This window comes from Magnolia sinica, chromosome 4, assembly GCF_029962835.1.
Source record: "Magnolia sinica isolate HGM2019 chromosome 4, MsV1, whole genome shotgun sequence".
Taxonomy (NCBI): domain Eukaryota; kingdom Viridiplantae; phylum Streptophyta; class Magnoliopsida; order Magnoliales; family Magnoliaceae; genus Magnolia; species Magnolia sinica.
Window position 1 is genome coordinate 21,400,524 of NC_080576.1, and position 16,843 is coordinate 21,417,366.

Consider the following 16,843-nt stretch of genomic DNA (forward strand, 5'->3'; position numbering starts at 1 on the left):
ACGTGTTTTTATATGTGGGGTATCAAATCAAAATACCTATTTTATTATTGCCACAACCACTAGAACATCAACAATAAAAAAAGGTCCCACTCAATTTCCACACGCAGCACGCATGCGAACCTGATACGTGCATGGGAAATCTGAGCTGAGCATGAGGTGGGCCCCACGTTGAAGATGACCTAGGGCAAGAACAAGCCAGCCCAGTCATGTGGACCACTGTCAGGTCATTATAAACTGTCCATGGTTTTTGTATAGGGGTGGCCCACCTTATAAGTGGACTGGACCGACTTTTCTGGGACACCATCATCACTGTCCATCTTATTCACCTCTCTGATGTCCCACACACCAACCAGGTTGGCACACGTGGGAGTGCAAAGGTACGTGTGGGGCTGGCGAACCATCAATAATATTTTTTGAGAAATGCTCAGTGCTCTCGTAGCGCTATAAGTTTTAGTGCTCCTGGTTGCATTGGGTACGGATACCCTGCAAACATCACACGGTTTGACAAATATTAACCATTCGATCAATGGCCTTTGATACTGACGGTTAAGATCATTTCTAAAAAAAGTCCAATCAACCATTTGGTCCATCATGGAATACTTGTGATTGTGAAAAATCACACTTCTTAGTTAATCGTAACCATCCCATCCATTGCATGGGAAAGAAGAATGGCTATAAAAATAAGTCTAAATCAACAATGGACTGGGTCATCTGATCATTGCAATTTCTGAATGGTGGGCCATGAAATTTGTTCTAAAACTTAATGGACAGTTCAGATCAATCGATTGTACTTTCCATCTGAACCGATGCAACCAGGAGCACTATAACTTATAGTGCTCTGGAAGAACAAGATCATTTCTCTTAATTTACACAATAATACACTTTTTAACTTCAAGAAATTAACGTTCCCGCGATTACAGTCCCGCCCTAACAAACTCCCGTACCGTTTTTGCCACTCTCCCGCCGTTGATATTTCTCCAACTGTTACCCAGGCACTTTTGTAATTTCTCCATCTTCCAAGCTTATTCCTGTAACTCAACCTATCCCGTAGATGCCGTTTTAGGCGGATGATACGGTGGAGCTGGTGGAACCGAGTATGGTACATCACTCTATACAGAGTACACGTGGAAGGTTGACCTATAAATCAGAACCTTTCATCTAATCGGTCATACAATAGATATCAAACAATTACAAATATACACGGATCAGATGATCCTATCCATCTGATAAATACGCTTCAAGTCAACATCTCAAAATAGAACTACTTACTGGTATTATTGGTGTGATTTTCAAAATACAGATCATCTGTAGCTAGATTGATTATTTGGACCGTTCAGATTGAAAACATGAACGTGGCATGTTTACTACAGAAAGATGGATCTACTATATTGTGGTAGTTCCAAGCTCCACCATATCATTTTCCTACATTTTTTATATTCAATGGTCGGATTGGTGACTATCATCATAATTAATAATAATAATAATAATAACGCAAGGAGTATATAATACATGAAAATGTAGGGTCCAAAGGCCTTTCCTTTTCTTACCTTTTCTCGTCCTTCTTTCCGAACCCAGCTGGCTGATCTTGAATCCCTTCCTAACACACCTCTAAACTTAGAGGAGATCCTCTAAATCTAGTGGGGTTTTCTTTCTCTCACCACACATAGTACCTAGGCATTTGTTCAAGAGCTTCTAACTTTGGAGGAAGAGGAGGAGGAGATAAAGGAAGAAGAGAAATAGGAGGTTTTTAGAAGGGAAGAGATGACTCCAGCTAATTTGGCAGGGCAGTTTGGAGACACCACATACACAAAGGTGTTTGTTGGGGGTCTAGCTTGGGAGACTCAAAGAGAAACCATGAGGAAATACTTTGAGCAGTTTGGTGAGATTTTGGAGGCTGTTGTGATCACTGACAAGAACACTGGAAAATCCAAAGGCTATGGTTTTGTAAGTCCTCTCTCCCTTCTTTTCCTATCGACCATATATGTATGTATTTTTATTTTTTTTAGAGTTATTTATTTATTTATTTTGGAATTGATCAACTATACCTATCTTTCTCTATCTTTGTTATTTTAAAAAAAAATATATATTTTTTAAAAATATTTTCAAGATCTAGAGGCTATGGAGTTGTAAGTTCTTCTTTTCTAACTTTTATATATAATTATAACAATTTACATATATTTCTTCTATGTACATAGATAAATACATATATGTTTTTTCCTTTTAGGGTTTTATTTATTTGGGTATTAGTATTACCAAACCTATGTTTTTACTCGATCTTGATATAAAAAAATCTAAGAATTTTTAATTTTTTTTCAATATCTAGATGTGGGTATTTCTCAAAAAGAATCAAGATCTACAATTATATATATAAAAGTATCAGGATATACTTATTTCATTTTATTTTAACATTCTTATCAATAATTATTCAAAATTTAATTTTTTTTATTACTTTGTACTTTCATTTTAGGTAACTTTTCGCGATCCGGAGGCCGCCACGAAAGCTTGTGTGGATGCATCTCCTGTTATTGATGGAAGGAGGACTAATTGCAACCTTGCCTCTCTAGGTGTTCAGAGATCCAGACCTTCAACACCCAAACATGGTTATACCTTTTCTTACATTTATTTATTTGATCTTTATTCAATTTTAGGTTTTATTTTATTAGATAAATGAACTGTATTATGAAAGTTTTTACAGTGTCTCTTTACCAAGCATTAGATCTAGCAATTGATATCTAAACCCACCTTGATTGAAGTCACACCTTTTTCTTTTCTACTTTTGAAATTAAGGGTACACTTTGTATTATTATGTTACTAAAAGTGGAGACTAATGGTGTGCTTGTCAATATAGGTGGGTTTAAATAGTGGTTTGTATAATTTTTATGTGATTAACATCCTTTTGTTAACATACATATGTATTTAACCTACCTCATTATATGAAACTTATGCATGATTTTATGGTATATCAAAAAACATTAATGTGGGATTAGCAAAAAAATAGTTCCTCTAATGCAAGAAAATGAAATAAAATGAAGTAATAGTTAGTTTCTGTAAACCCCAATTAAGAGAAATAAGAAGGAAAACCAAGTTAGGTTGGTATTATTTTCATTATCATTTTTGGGTGTACCATCCAACTTAACTGGAGACATCACCAATACAGGGCCAGGAATGTATAAAAAATAGAGCCAATGATCTCAAAATCCAAGCCTTTGTTTTATTAATAGATGGAAGAACTTAGGTTTCGAATGTTTGTCATTCCTAATTGTTAGTACTTGTGAATTAAACAAAGAATGATAAAGTTTTGATTTGAAATTAGATTAAAACATAAAGTAATCTTATGTTATGGACCTCTTAGTATGGGTGGGCTCAGCTTGAACTGGAACTTTTAACACGCAATCATACTCACTCGACCAGAGGGGTCTGAGGTTCGCTAAAATAATAATAATAAAAAAAAGTTAAAAGAAAAGGCCAGGTCAAGTCAGGTTGAGTTTGGGTTGGGCTTGTGTTCGAAATCGTCGCTCCCACTATCTGAGTTGGGTTGAATTGAGGCCTTTGGCAACCCAATTCAACCCCCAGACCCCTTTTGAATAATATATCTACATGTATAATTGTACTTGGGAACAAGGTGTTAGTGTACAATGAGAAAGTCGAAGGTCCAACTAGTTGGACAGTAAGTTATGGCCCACTAGGCATATAACTTCCAATTTACCGTATGCATGGGACCTCTATATTTAGTCGACAATGAGAATCACCTTGTGCAAAGATCCGCCCCACTCGCTTGCTAGTGTGCCCCAATATAGGATCATGAGTTGGTTTGCTAATTTCATTACTACCACATACTACCACATAGAAGTTATGGCATCATAATCATGCTTATGTTGTTGATCCTGACACTTGAATCTTAGATTTGAATATGAGCAATTAAAAATATTTCTTTTCAATGTTTTATATTAATTTTCATACAAACATTTCTCACTATGTGTTGTATAGAATCTAGAATGTGAACATTTCATGATATCATCACTTAGGATTAAACATATATAAGGTTAGATCAAGACCTATAGTAGTGGGTAATGTAAATTATCAAAACCTTAACTAAACTCTACTAGGTTTAATCCAACTTAACTTAATCCAACCTAAGTAGTATTTGATTGAGCATTCAACACTTTTGATTTGGCTGCATAACTCAGTTATTTTATTTGTTTTTCATTTATATATATATATATTTTTTAATAATAGGAGGGGCCAGGAACTTGAGGGTGATGAATTCCTATAATACAGGGCATCAAGGTGGAGTGGGATCAGCTTTTCCTTCAGCTGCCACCTTCCCTCATTATGCCATCCAACCAGGCATTCCTTATAATGTATATGGGTAAGCTTTTCATGCCTTTCTATATAGCAACTGGCACGTGCCTTGCCAGTCCACCTGCATTTCCTCCTTAAAAGTGCATGTGAGTATCCACAACACACCTGGCCATGCTGCAATCATACATGCACGTGTCCCATCTATCCCTTGGATGGAGATGCTTGTCCCCACATGTGTAGACAAGTGCACGTACTTGCTATCTGACACGCACATCTGCCTCACATGCATGGTCGCTCGTGTCTGCATGGACATCATGTACATCCATGTGCACAGATGGCAAAAAACGAGAGCATTAGCCACCAATTGCGGGCATTCATGCATGCATCTCGTTGCTTTTTGGCGTACGTATACACACACATTCTAATGGCTTTTCTTTCTTCTTTTTTTTTTCTGTTTAAATCCTCAGGTACTCTCAATATTCTCCGGATTACACATATCCTACGGTTTGTATTATATACTCGGGCTCATTAAGTTATCGTATAGATCTTGATACGCAGGCACTTGAAATTTGTACACGTGGCAAGCAAACATTAATTCAAATCAAAACCGACCAAATTGTGGAAACCACTGTCCCAGCTAAGTCACACAGTGTTGAGAAATCCTGACCTTTGATTCGTGGACACTTGTTTTTTGAAATAAGACCATTGGATATTTTCATTATTTTAAGCTTTTAACCATTTAATATCCACCGTTCTGACAGTCTTACATAATCAAATAATAGTAAGTTTTGGTTTGTGATAAAGATGAACTGGGAATTATAATTTGGACGGTTTGGTTTGGCTTACTTGCATGCCACTTTTGCAATTCCTAAGTGCCTATGCATCATTCGTCACACTCTGCCAGAGTATTAAATATTTTCTCTTTGATGTTAGGGATTCACTATCTAAGATCCACCCTAATGAATCGCTTACACCCAATTTTCTATTTTTGGGATTTAAAATAGCGCAAAGGTGTACCGTTTGGATGCCCAAAATGAGATATGGGTCTAAGCAAATCAGTGAAGGTCGGTTAGATATCAATTCCTTTTGAGCTGTCATGTTACTATTTCTTCGTGACCGACCAAAAACACATTAATGGAGCCTTCTTAAGTGACCTAGGTACCACTGTGGGCCCACCGTGATGTGTGTTTAGGATCCACTCTTTTCCATCAGTTGCAAAACTTCATGTTAGGTCCTGTGCCAAAAATCAGGCTGATACAAAACTCAGGTGAGCCACACCACATAAAACAGTGTGGACGGGTATGACCACCGTAGAAGTCTTCGTGGGCCACCATGTCGTTTATATACCATCTAAGCCGTTCATCAGATGAACCCCATCTCAGAAACCAGCCTTATCCCAAATTCAGTGGGCTACACCGATTGAATTTGGAGGATTGGGGTGTGGTTTTACATTGTTACCGTGGTCCAGCCCACCTGAGTTTTGGACGGGTCTTCATTTTTGTCATGTACGGTGAACATGAAGTGGTGCTACATTGGACGGAGTGGATGTCGGATGGAAGAGGATTGTGTACTCATTACTGAGTAAACTCTGTGGGGCCCAGCATGAATGTATGTGTCTTATCCACTCCGTACATCTGTTTTTTAAGATCATTTTATAGCATGATCCCAAAATCGAATCATATCCAAAGCTCAAGTGGACCACACAACAGTAAGCAGTGAGAATACTGATGTCCACTGAAGAAACCTTCGTAGGGTCGACGGTGATGTTTATTTGTCATCCAACCAGCTAATAAGATCACACAGATAGGAAGGAAGGGAAAAAACAAATATCATCTTGATCCAAAACTTTTGTGGCCCTTAAAAAGTTTTCAACGGTAAGCCTTCAATTCATGTCGTTTCCTGTGATGTGGTCCACTTGAGGTTTGGATATGCTTTAATTTTGATCTAATACATTAAAATGATCTGGTAAGACGGATGGACGGCGTGGATAAAAGACATAAATCATGGCGGCCCCACCCCACGGAGTTTACTCAGTATACAATCGGCTTAATTGGCTTCCGGACGCAGATCGGGTACTTTCCACGCCTGTCCGGAGCTCGGCACAGTCTTTGAGGGTCCCACCGTGACGTATGGGTTTTATCAACACCGTACATTCATTTTGCTATATCATTTTAGAGAATGAACAGGGAAAAAAAAAGAGAGGCAGATCTAAGGCTCAAGTGGACCACACCACAGGAAGCAGCCGTGATAATGACGGCCACCGTTGAAACTTTCCTTGCCCGAAGTTTTCAACGGTAGCCGTTTATTTCCCATTGCGTGGTCCACTTAAGCCTTGGATCGGGCTTTTTTCGGTCCTATAATCTTAAAATGATACAGCAAAATGTTTGACGGTGTGGATAAAACCCGTACATCACGGCGGCCCTTCGGAGCCCTGCGTGTGCCGAGATCCGGACAGGCGGGGTAGTAACCAATCCGCGTCTGTGTATGTCAGACACGCGTCATGGTGTGGTGGGCCTCACGCGCTTCCTACGACAGGAAAGTCACTTATGATAAAAGACCAAACTCCTGCGAAAGCCTTTCGCAAGAAGTTCCTGCGCAAGGATGCTGGGTGGGGCTCACTGCAATGTACGTGAGAAATCCATTCCGTCAATCCGTTTTGAGAGGTCAATTTAGGACGTGGGACCAACTCAAGTGGGTGACACGGGAGGGTAAATTGGTGAAAGAAATTCTTACAGTTGAAACTTTATTGAGCTCCACCTAGATGTTTATATGCTATCCAAACCGTTTATAAGGTCATTCCCAATGGGATGAAGTGAAAACACCAAAAATATCGCAAAAATATAGCCTGATACAATACTTTTACGGCATAAAGAATGCTTCAACGGTGTTTACCGAGTGAACACTGTTTTCTCTCGTGTGGCCCACTTGAGTGTTTCGATACATCTTGGTTGGACGTCCTAAAATGATCTAGAAAAACGGATGTACGGGGTGGATTTCTCACAAACATCTCGGTGGGCTCCAACCAGCATCCTTGCGCAAGAATTTTGCAGGAAATCCGCGTCGTTGAAATTTGTATTTCATGAAAGGGTGCATGCCAATCTCAACCGTTGAGCTCGTTGTAGTTGGAGCATAGAAAGAATATCACACTCATCATGCAATTCTAACCATCCAATGGTATGACCAAATTAACGGCTGAAAATAAATTGGTCAAGGGTCCAAATACGATCACCCAAATCAGATGGTTAAGATCGTTCGATCAATGTCACGTAGCTTATATGCTCCATAGACGGTGGGCCCATGATTTGGACAGTCAAATTTCCTTACATGTACGTTTGTGTACGGTGAATGACCAACCACAACTTAAGACATGGTGATGAACGATCACCACTAACTCTGGCCCTTGAACGTTCTACGGACATCCGGTGTAACACCTTTCCACCCGTTTATTAAACGGTGGCAACCACCCACCATAAATATGTCATATGTGCGTCAATCCAGACCGTCCAAATCTTGATTGCTATTTGTGGATGCAACCTACTCCGAATTCGAAGTGATCGGATGATCCTAACAGGTCAATTGGTTACCATCAACTGGATGGTTAAAAAGCAATGGTCACTGTCCAGATCCAACATGCAAAATCAAATGGTTAAGATTTCACTGTTTGGAGATTGGCACACTTGTCTCGGCACACACATACCAAACTAGGACATTCGGCCATGCAGATATGCTCGTGTTCATGAAGCTCTAATAAACAGTTACAAACTCACATGAAAGACAGTAAAAATGCACCGTGTTTTGCTAATACCACATGCGTGTGGAGCAGCACACATTCACACGCCGGCACAAGTACAAATATAAAGCACATGTTTGAGATCTGAGCTTTCCATAATATTTACAATAATGCTTAGATAATATACGTAAAAAATTAGACAATTCCACAGTTTAGGTTTACAACAATAATTTGACGGGTTTTTAGCCATTCATTTGTTTTGATCCTCCGTCTGAGGATCCTGAGGAGTAAAATGGGCTATTTTTAATGCCAGAAGATCTAAACAAGATAACCCACCTGATGGAAAGCTCAGATCTAATACAAACCTCACATTATGGCACGTGCCAAGGTGAATGTGTACAGCTCCTACAGGCGTGTAATTAGGGGACATATGTATACATACAAGCATGCATGTGTATGAAAGAAAGAGTAGAGCGGAGTAGAAAAGTGGGAAGATTAACAAGGGAAGATGGTTTGATGCAGAGTTATTACAATGTGTACGGAGGAGGGGGAGGGTCCCACACCCAGTATCCAATGTACGGAGGGGCAGCTGGTGTGGTAACAGGCAACACTGCATTCTACCCATATTTCCAGGTGGGCCATGGTAATGGGCCAGGACATTACAGTAACGGGTACGGCCTACAATACCAGCATGTCTTTCCATACTCAGCCGTGAATTCAACGGCATTCCCACAACACTATGGTGGGCCTGTGTCTCTACCACCAACCCCTCCTTCACAAGCAGGTTTGCTTCTCTTCTACACTACTCTTTTCTTTTCTTTTATTTTCGCTGTTAACGTCTGCATGGATTTCTTCCCCGCCCTTTTTTTTTTTCTTTCTTTTATATATATATAAAAGGAATTTAATATATTACTCCCCCATTAATTTGATATTTACATCCTGGTACCTAATTAAATAAGCTTTTCATTGAGGCTGCTTTTGGTTGCACCAAGTATCAGGAAATTTCATAAAATTTTACTAATCAGTCTAATTTCACACAAAATATCATGACAAAAATGCCATTATTTTTATCTTCACTGCACTACTTTTTTTATTTTTTTTAAGTTAGGTGCTTTTCTTTCTCATAAATGACAAAATGCCCTTCTTTATTTAATGACTTGTTATTTTTGTAAATGACAAAAACTACCATTGCACATAAAACGGTGTGTACAGTCCAACTTGATCGCCCTACTAGTGAAGTGGGATAGCCATGAATCACGCCTTTCCAGCCATCATGTGGGCCATTACGTGCATTTTAAGGTTTTTGGGTGGTTGTGCATGGTTTTCAATGGCATGGCCCACTAGATAGAATAGACATGGTTTGTTGGGTGTGAGGGCTCACTTTATGCAGGACGCGGGTTCCATGGATTCCTGACAGTGGGGCTTACCTTGATGTATGTATTTTATATCAATGCCATTCATCTGTTTTGTTAGACCATTTTATGAAATGGGCCCAAAACTCAAAATGATCCAAATCTCAGGTGGACCACACCACAGGAAATAGTGGTGATTGATCATTAGAAATTTTCTATGGGCTACAAAAGTTTTGGAACGAGCTGATAGTTATGTTTTCCCTTCATCTAGGTCCATGTAACCTTATCAACACGTTGGATGGCAAATAAACATTACTATGGGCCCTAAGAAATTTTTAACGGTGGGCGTTCAATGACCACTATTTCTTGTGGCGTGGTCCATATCATATTTGGATCTGCTTAAATTTTCGGCTTATGCCCTAAAATGATCTGGAAAAACATATGGACTGCTTAGATATATAGCACATACATCAAGGTGGGCCCCACAGTCAGGGATCCACCATCTCATATGAGTGAGTATACCAATACTTTTCATAATACCGTAAAGAAAGGAGATCTAATGCTATTGATATTTATTTGAATTAGTGATCAAGCATTCATTATATCTAGAGGTGAGCAGAATTCGACCCGATCCGAACCGAACCGAAGCCTTGGATCAGTGTGGATTGAGTATGACCACTCAAATCTGAGCGTACATTGGATTGTGGTCAATCCGAACCGATCCGATCTGAAATCCAAACGAACCCTAACTTCTCTTTCTTTACCCGAAGGAGGCGCCACACCCACCCATCTCTCCTTCTTTCTCTCCCGATTTCCCTCCTCTCCTTCTTTCTCTCCTTCTTTCTCTCCCGGTTTCCCATATTTCCTTCTCTCTCCTCCTCTCTCCCTCTCTCCCTAGACTCAACTCAATTCGACTCGATTCGGTTTCCTAGACCGAGTCGGACTCGGTTCGGGTTAGACCAGTAAGGATTCGGATCGGATCGGATCGAGTCAGCCCTGCTGGACTCGGTCCCAGATTGGATCAAGTTCGGGTCGGATTCTTGAAAAATCAGATCAAGTCAAGTTAGACCCAATCCAGTCTAACTCGACTCGATGCCCACCTCTAATTATATCTACGTACATAGTGCACATGTAAGAGATCCAGATCGACCTTTCATCTGCCAGCCCTACCCACCAATCAAAGATCAGTTGAAGATTACATACGAAAAGTCAACAAGAGTTCCTACAATGATCAACGTTTATATAATAAAAGTACACTAGATGAACAGTCCTGATACATTACATGTGTGCAACATCCAGAGTGCTTGGCAACTAATTCATATATAAGCATTTAGAATAGATGGGCCTTCAGATCTACTATATGAAATGACATGTCTTTTTTAATAAATAGGTGGCCGTGAGATGATCTCTACCTATCTACTAAGATGAGAATAACTTCTCAAAGCAATCATTTCATGTATATTTACAAAAGAAGAGGGTTCTGTCGTGATTTTATACATGGGGCATTTTCGGCATGATTTAGGGAAAAAATGTTACTTGTCTAACGGAAGGAAGAGAAAATTAAGGGACGGGAGGTAGCTTACTGAAAAGTTTATTTAATTAGGTACTAGAATGTAAATATGAAATTAGTGAGGTAGTAATATGTAAAAGTTACTTTTAAAAACAAATTCTGTCTTCTTCTTTTTTTCTAGTGTTGGTTTTGCACCATTTAAGAAATGGTGACAATTCATCCTCTTTCATGTGGCACTGATGAACGGTTATCTAGGCCATCCAAGTTGTGGGTCCCATCGTGGATGGAGCAGGTCTCTAAAATTAGATTAATCAAGTAATACTAAGTAAGTAATCACTATCAAATGTATGCTTAAGAGTAAAATAGTGAGTGGTCCAAATTTGAAGGGAAATCTCATTTGGCATTATCTTCTCAGTGCAATGTTTTGATTATGCTCCATCCATGGTGGGTCCACAATACGGACGATCTCAATTGCCTTGACCATGCCATGTGTTCGTTTGAAGGGTCACCATCCATACATCATCATGTCCTTGCTTTTGTCATCATAATCTCATGATGCTTAATCTCTCTATCTATACAGATGTAAGTTGATCCGAACCGTCTAAACAATAGACAACCATTGGATGTTGGCTTTCTTTTTTATAACTATCCATCTGATGGGTACTGTTTAGACAGTGAAGATCATCTAAAAAGTGCAATTATGGGAATTGTTCCAACTGCAATGGGGGAAATGATTCCATGTATACCATGGTTAGTGTAGATGAACCACAGCTGAGAAATGGTGAAAAAATGTAGATAGTAATGTGGAGCATGCAAGTAGATGCACTTATTCTATCAAAATGGCTTTTAAATAATATATGTTGATAACTATAGCTCTTTTAAAAACAATGGTACTGATATCTTTGACAGTGTGTTTTACTATAAAACAGGTATGAACATGTCTTCGATCCATCACAGGCACATTCCAAATCTCTTCACTCCAGCTGCACCAGAACAACCCTCGGCCTAACCATGGTGGTCTCTCTCTCTCTCTCTCTCTCTCTCTCTCTCTCTCTCTCTCTCTTTCATGCACACACACACACGAGTAGACCCAAGGGTCTTCCCTCCAACTTTAGCTCCTAGGGGCTAAACCCAACCTCTAAATTTGGAGGAGAGTCCTCCAAATTCCATTAGTGCATGCATTAGCAAAATGGGTAGTTCTCTTGCATTTTAGCTCAAGCCGGGCTATACAGCATCAACCCTCATGTTTGTGGGGTTTCTTCAAAAGAAAAAAGAAAACGAAAACCTACACCTGTGACCAACTTAGCCATATCACATGACCTAAGTTCCAAAGAAACCTAACTTTAGCCTTGGAAGGGCTAAATCAAAGAACAATATCCTAACATGGGCTTGAAAATAAGTAAAACTCACTTCTAACCTGGGCCATTTGAATGGCCCACCCCCTCCAACTCTAGCCAAGCACCTCCAAAGGTAGGGGTGTTTGTGGCAAAAACTAGGGCATGGTATGTTCTAGTCCTAACGCTAGCCCAACATGTGGTTAATAACTCATGACCTTTTGTGACCCACATGTGCTCTTTAATCAATTCACCAACCTCACCTAACACACTCATGTTATATTGGTGTGACTCCCACATCTTTCCTTAGGCAAAGGGAAGATATTTCCAACTAAACCCATTTCTTATTAGTTTTTGTACACACTCATGATGGCTAAGCTTTGGGAGTTTTAGCCTTGATTAATACACATATAAAAGGAGAGCAAATGTTTGTTTTTAGCACTTTAGCTCTCTCTCTCTCTCTCTCTCTCTCTCTCTCTCTCTCTCTCTAACATTAGAACTCCATGATGGTTTTGGAGTTCTATCCATCCATAGGAAAATTTTCTTTCATTCCCTCCTTAAGCTTCCCCTCCTTTATCCTAGTGATATCCAATCAAACCATGGAGGTGAGCCTAGGGAGATGTTTTTTGGACTCTTTGGTTCACTTCCTCTAACATTTCTTCAAACCATGGTTAGGAGTAAGGTCATCTTTCTGCTCACACCCACATCGCCTCTCTCTCTCTCTCTCTCTCTCTCTCTCTCTCTCTCTCTCTCTCAATCAGGACTTTGACATTTATTATTATAGTGTTTGGATTGTAATAAGTAGGATTAATTAATTGGAGACAAACTGATTTTATTCTCCACTCATGATGATGTTATATGACAAAAACTTATCACAATGATGTTATTTGACAATGCCTTTACCAGATATAGAGTTGTTTTTGTCTTTCCAATAATTTTTTAATGTTGGGATATTACCCATTGATACAAGACATGTATGAATATGCGTCTACACGCGAGCATGCATGTGAAATAATGAATTCTTCGGAACATGAAACCTCAACTCAATTCATAACCCAGTCTCGAAAACTCGGGCGAGTTTCTCAAAAACACATGCGAGCGTTTCTAAGTTTTCCCGGTATTATTTAATATTAAAAAATATACATGATATATAAATGATTTCTAGTTCTGCCGCCTTGAATCAAGTTTTCATGTTTTATCATTTAAAAAAAAATAAAAATAAATCTCAAGCTTTTGATTGAGTCATGACTTGATTGATTTTTTTCTCCCATGGATTCGAGTCAACTTGATATGGCCTCTGGGCTTAGAAATGGAGGCGATTTTTGAGGGACAAAATTACAAAAATGCCTTCATTTATATTTTATTTTCATGTAAAATGTAGTGAAGCTCATGACTTGTGGGACCCACGTGGTATGTGTATAACATCTAACCGTGTTAAACATATGCACTACACGATGGTGATAATGCGATCAAAACTTCAGGTCAATCATTTCATCATATGGGTTACACTTGAATTCGGATTGTTTGAATGGTGTACTCTTTTTTTTTAAAAAAAAAATAGAATAGCCCACTTTATGATGGATCTGTAATGTTTTTTGTTCGTCTAATAATAATATTGGTGTGCATTTATTGGACGGTTTGGATGTGAAACTGATGTAGAGCGGGTCGCGGACAGTTTCATGGCCAAGATGGATCAGAAAAGGCCCGGTCGACGACAGAAGTGATCCGGACCATCGGACCTTAGATCGGGCGTATCTCGCAATCCGGAATGAGTTAGCTGACGTAAAATATATGATTTTGGGGTAGAACGAGCTACTTTAGCCAACCAACCCGCTACGCCGGGTTGCGCCACCCGGAATTGCGAAAAACCCCTTGATTGACGGTCGTTTCCCTGTTTTAATTTCGTTTTTACTATAAATAGTAAGTTTTAGTTTGATTATAACTCTTCATCCGTTGGGCTTTAGGAGTTGCGCCCAACGTGAAAAGAGCTTAGAATAATTAGGGGAACGGTTTGGTGAAGCCAAATAGGACACTTACTATTTTTGGCCGAAAACCTTGCGCACTAGTAGACATCACGACCGTCTATAAATAGTAAGTTTACTATTTATAGTAAGTCGCGGATTCTAGGAGTTTGAGTTGTAGTTTGATTATGATTTCTTTCCTATTGCTTGATACCCTTATTTAAAGGGTTGTGAACTCGATTTTAATAATTCATCAATCAATTTCGAATTTATTAGAATTTATTTCTATTTTCTGCTTTCTTTCCTCGTGGATTCGAGAAGTCTCTGTGAGGAGTCCAGAGAAGTTCCGTGGATTCGGAATAGTTATCCTCTTGAGGAAGACGGTGCTCGACCTCACGTCCTCCCCTGCGTCAGTTTGGTATCAAAGCGAGGTTTCTCCTCGGATTGATGGCTTCTAACGACGGGTCGAGCAACAATCCCATGGGCGGTGCTACAGGGAATTTACCTTTAACGGCGGCAGCTTTCGAAGTAGCGCAACGAGAGAATCAGCAAGCCATGCAAGGGCTGCAGGCTTCCATCGACCGCATAGCGGATCTCTTGGTGGAAAACCTAAGGCAACTCCGTGTTCCTGGTGTCAATCCTCCACCCCCAATTAATCGCCCTGATCGCAGGATAGTACCGACAGTGCATCCAAGGGTCATTCCTGAGGAAGGGGGCTCCAGTGAGGAGGAAATCGACGACATACTCTTCCAACACCCCAGACATGGCGGCGATTGAGTAGATCGAACGGATCGAGAATTCAAGATGAGAGTTGATATTCCTAGCTTCAATGGCCAATTACACATTGAGGATTTCCTCGATTGGCTTTCTGAAGTTGAGCGATTTTTTGACTATATGGACATCCCTGAAGTAAAGAAGGTCAAGCTTGTGGCCTACAAGTTGAAAGGAGGAGCTTTAGCTTGGTGGGAACAACTGCAACTCGTGCGAACTAGGCAGACGAAAGCACCAATCCGCACCTGGCAGCGGATGAAGCAGCTACTACGTGCTCGATTCCTCCCTAGCGATTACGATCAGGTATTATTCCAACAATACCAAAATTGTTGACGGGGTAGTCGGTCGGTGAGAGAATACGCAGAAGAATTTTACCGCCTGGCGGCGCGTAACGATTTGGTCGAGACTGAATCGCAGCAAGTCGCCCGATTCAACGGTGGATTGCGTATGGCTATCCAGGATCGGGTCCAGATGCAGTCCGTCTGGACGATGAATGATGCGATCAAGTTGGCTACTCGTGCAGAAGTGCAACTTGAACGTCCTAACACACGGACCTATCCTACTGCAAGGATTCCTGTGGCAGGGCTGCCCCAGGGAACTGCACAGCCTAAGGGGAAGGAGCCCGTAGGAGCACGCACTCAACCTCCTACGTTTGAGAACCGAGATCAGGGAAGTGGGCAAGCTAGACCCCAAAGGGGCGTATCGACTGCTGCTGGTCCAAGTAGAATCCCGAACCCCTATGCTCGGCCAAGGCCCGATAACTGCTATCGTTGTGGCCAACCGGGCCACCTATCAAATACTTGTCCCCAGCGAAAAGTGGCAAACCTCGCCATCAATGATGGTAGTGCTGATAACGCTTATGAAGATCCAGATATTGAAGAACAGGAGCATACCACTGAGGACGAGGCAGATGATTCAGGTTGGATTCAGCAAGATCACGGCGAGTCGCTTGTTGTGAGGCGACTATTATATGCGCCAAGAAAAGAAGTGCATCCACAGCGGCACAACATCTTCCGCACTAGGTGTACGGTGAATCGAAAGGTTTACGACGTGATCATTGATAGTGGGAGTAGCGAGAACATCGTCTCCAAGGTCATGGTGGAAAAATTACAATTGAAAATGGGGCGTCATCCCTCTCCATATACAATCGGTTGGATCAAGAAGGTCAGCGAAACAAAGGTAACTGAACGGTGCACCATATCCTTTTCAATTGGCAAACATTATAAGGATGAAGTAGTATGCGATGTGGTCGACATGGAAGCATGTCACATACTACTCGGTCGGCCCTGACAATCTGACCGTGATGCCACTCATAAAGGGCGAGATAATATATATATCTTCGTCAAGGACGGCCGAAAGACCATATTGGCCCCTATGGATCCAGAGGGACCACCTGAAACTTCTAAAGTGGAGGGCCGTTTTCTCTTAACCATACGGGACTTCGTGGAAGAATCAAAGGAAACAGGACAGACTTATGCATTAATTGTAAAAGGGGAAGAACTCGAGCCTACCAACATCCCTGAAATACTAAGGCCCCTGCTACATGAATTCAAAGAAATCTGGCCCGATGACCTTCCCGATGGGTTACCCCCCATGCGGGATATCCAACACCATATCGACTTTGTCCCTGGGTCCAGTTTACTGAATCGTCCCCATTATCGAATGAGTCCGAATGAGTGCGAGATTCTGCAGGGACAAGTAGAGGAGTTGATCCGTAAGGGTCTTATTCGGAGAGCATGAGTCCATGTGCTGTACCAGCTCTATTAACTCCAAAAAAAGATGGGAGTTGGCGCATGTGTGTTGACAGCCGAGCCATCAACAAAATCACCATAAAATACAGGTTTCCTATACCACGGTTGGACGATATGCTGGACATGCTAGAG

At 40.7% G+C, this 16,843-nt stretch overlaps 1 protein-coding gene across 3 annotated transcripts; it reads left to right on the forward strand.

The window, feature by feature from the left end:
• Positions 1-1,524: 1,524 nt before the first annotated feature.
• LOC131242731 (uncharacterized) lies at positions 1,525-13,128 on the forward strand. Of its 3 annotated transcripts, none has more exons than XM_058241563.1 (6): positions 1,525-1,944; positions 2,468-2,600; positions 4,279-4,369; positions 4,770-4,806; positions 8,555-8,816; positions 11,824-13,128. In XM_058241563.1, exons 1-6 carry the CDS (start codon positions 1,762-1,764, stop codon positions 11,901-11,903), a joined length of 786 nt encoding a protein of 261 aa, XP_058097546.1. In that variant the 5' UTR covers positions 1,525-1,761; the 3' UTR covers positions 11,904-13,128. The 3 variants fall into 3 exon arrangements, with proteins under 3 accessions (XP_058097546.1, XP_058097547.1, XP_058097545.1); XM_058241564.1 differs by having other exon boundaries at positions 1,526-1,944; positions 4,237-4,369; positions 11,804-13,128; XM_058241562.1 differs by having other exon boundaries at positions 1,526-1,944; positions 4,237-4,369.
• Positions 13,129-16,843: the final 3,715 nt, after the last annotated feature.

What these genes read in the sequence shown, in the direction of transcription:
- LOC131242731 (XM_058241562.1), top strand. Translation starts at nt 1,762, where the DNA reads ATGACTCCAGCTAATTTGGCAGGGCAGTTTGGAGACACCACATACACA. An exon ending in ATTCCTTATAATGTATATGG is followed by an intron (nt 4,370 to 4,769) that starts GTAAGCTTTTCA and finishes TTAAATCCTCAG; the next exon opens with GTACTCTCAATATTCTCCGG. An exon ending in AACCCCTCCTTCACAAGCAG is followed by an intron (nt 8,817 to 11,823) that starts GTTTGCTTCTCT and finishes ACTATAAAACAG; the next exon opens with GTATGAACATGTCTTCGATC.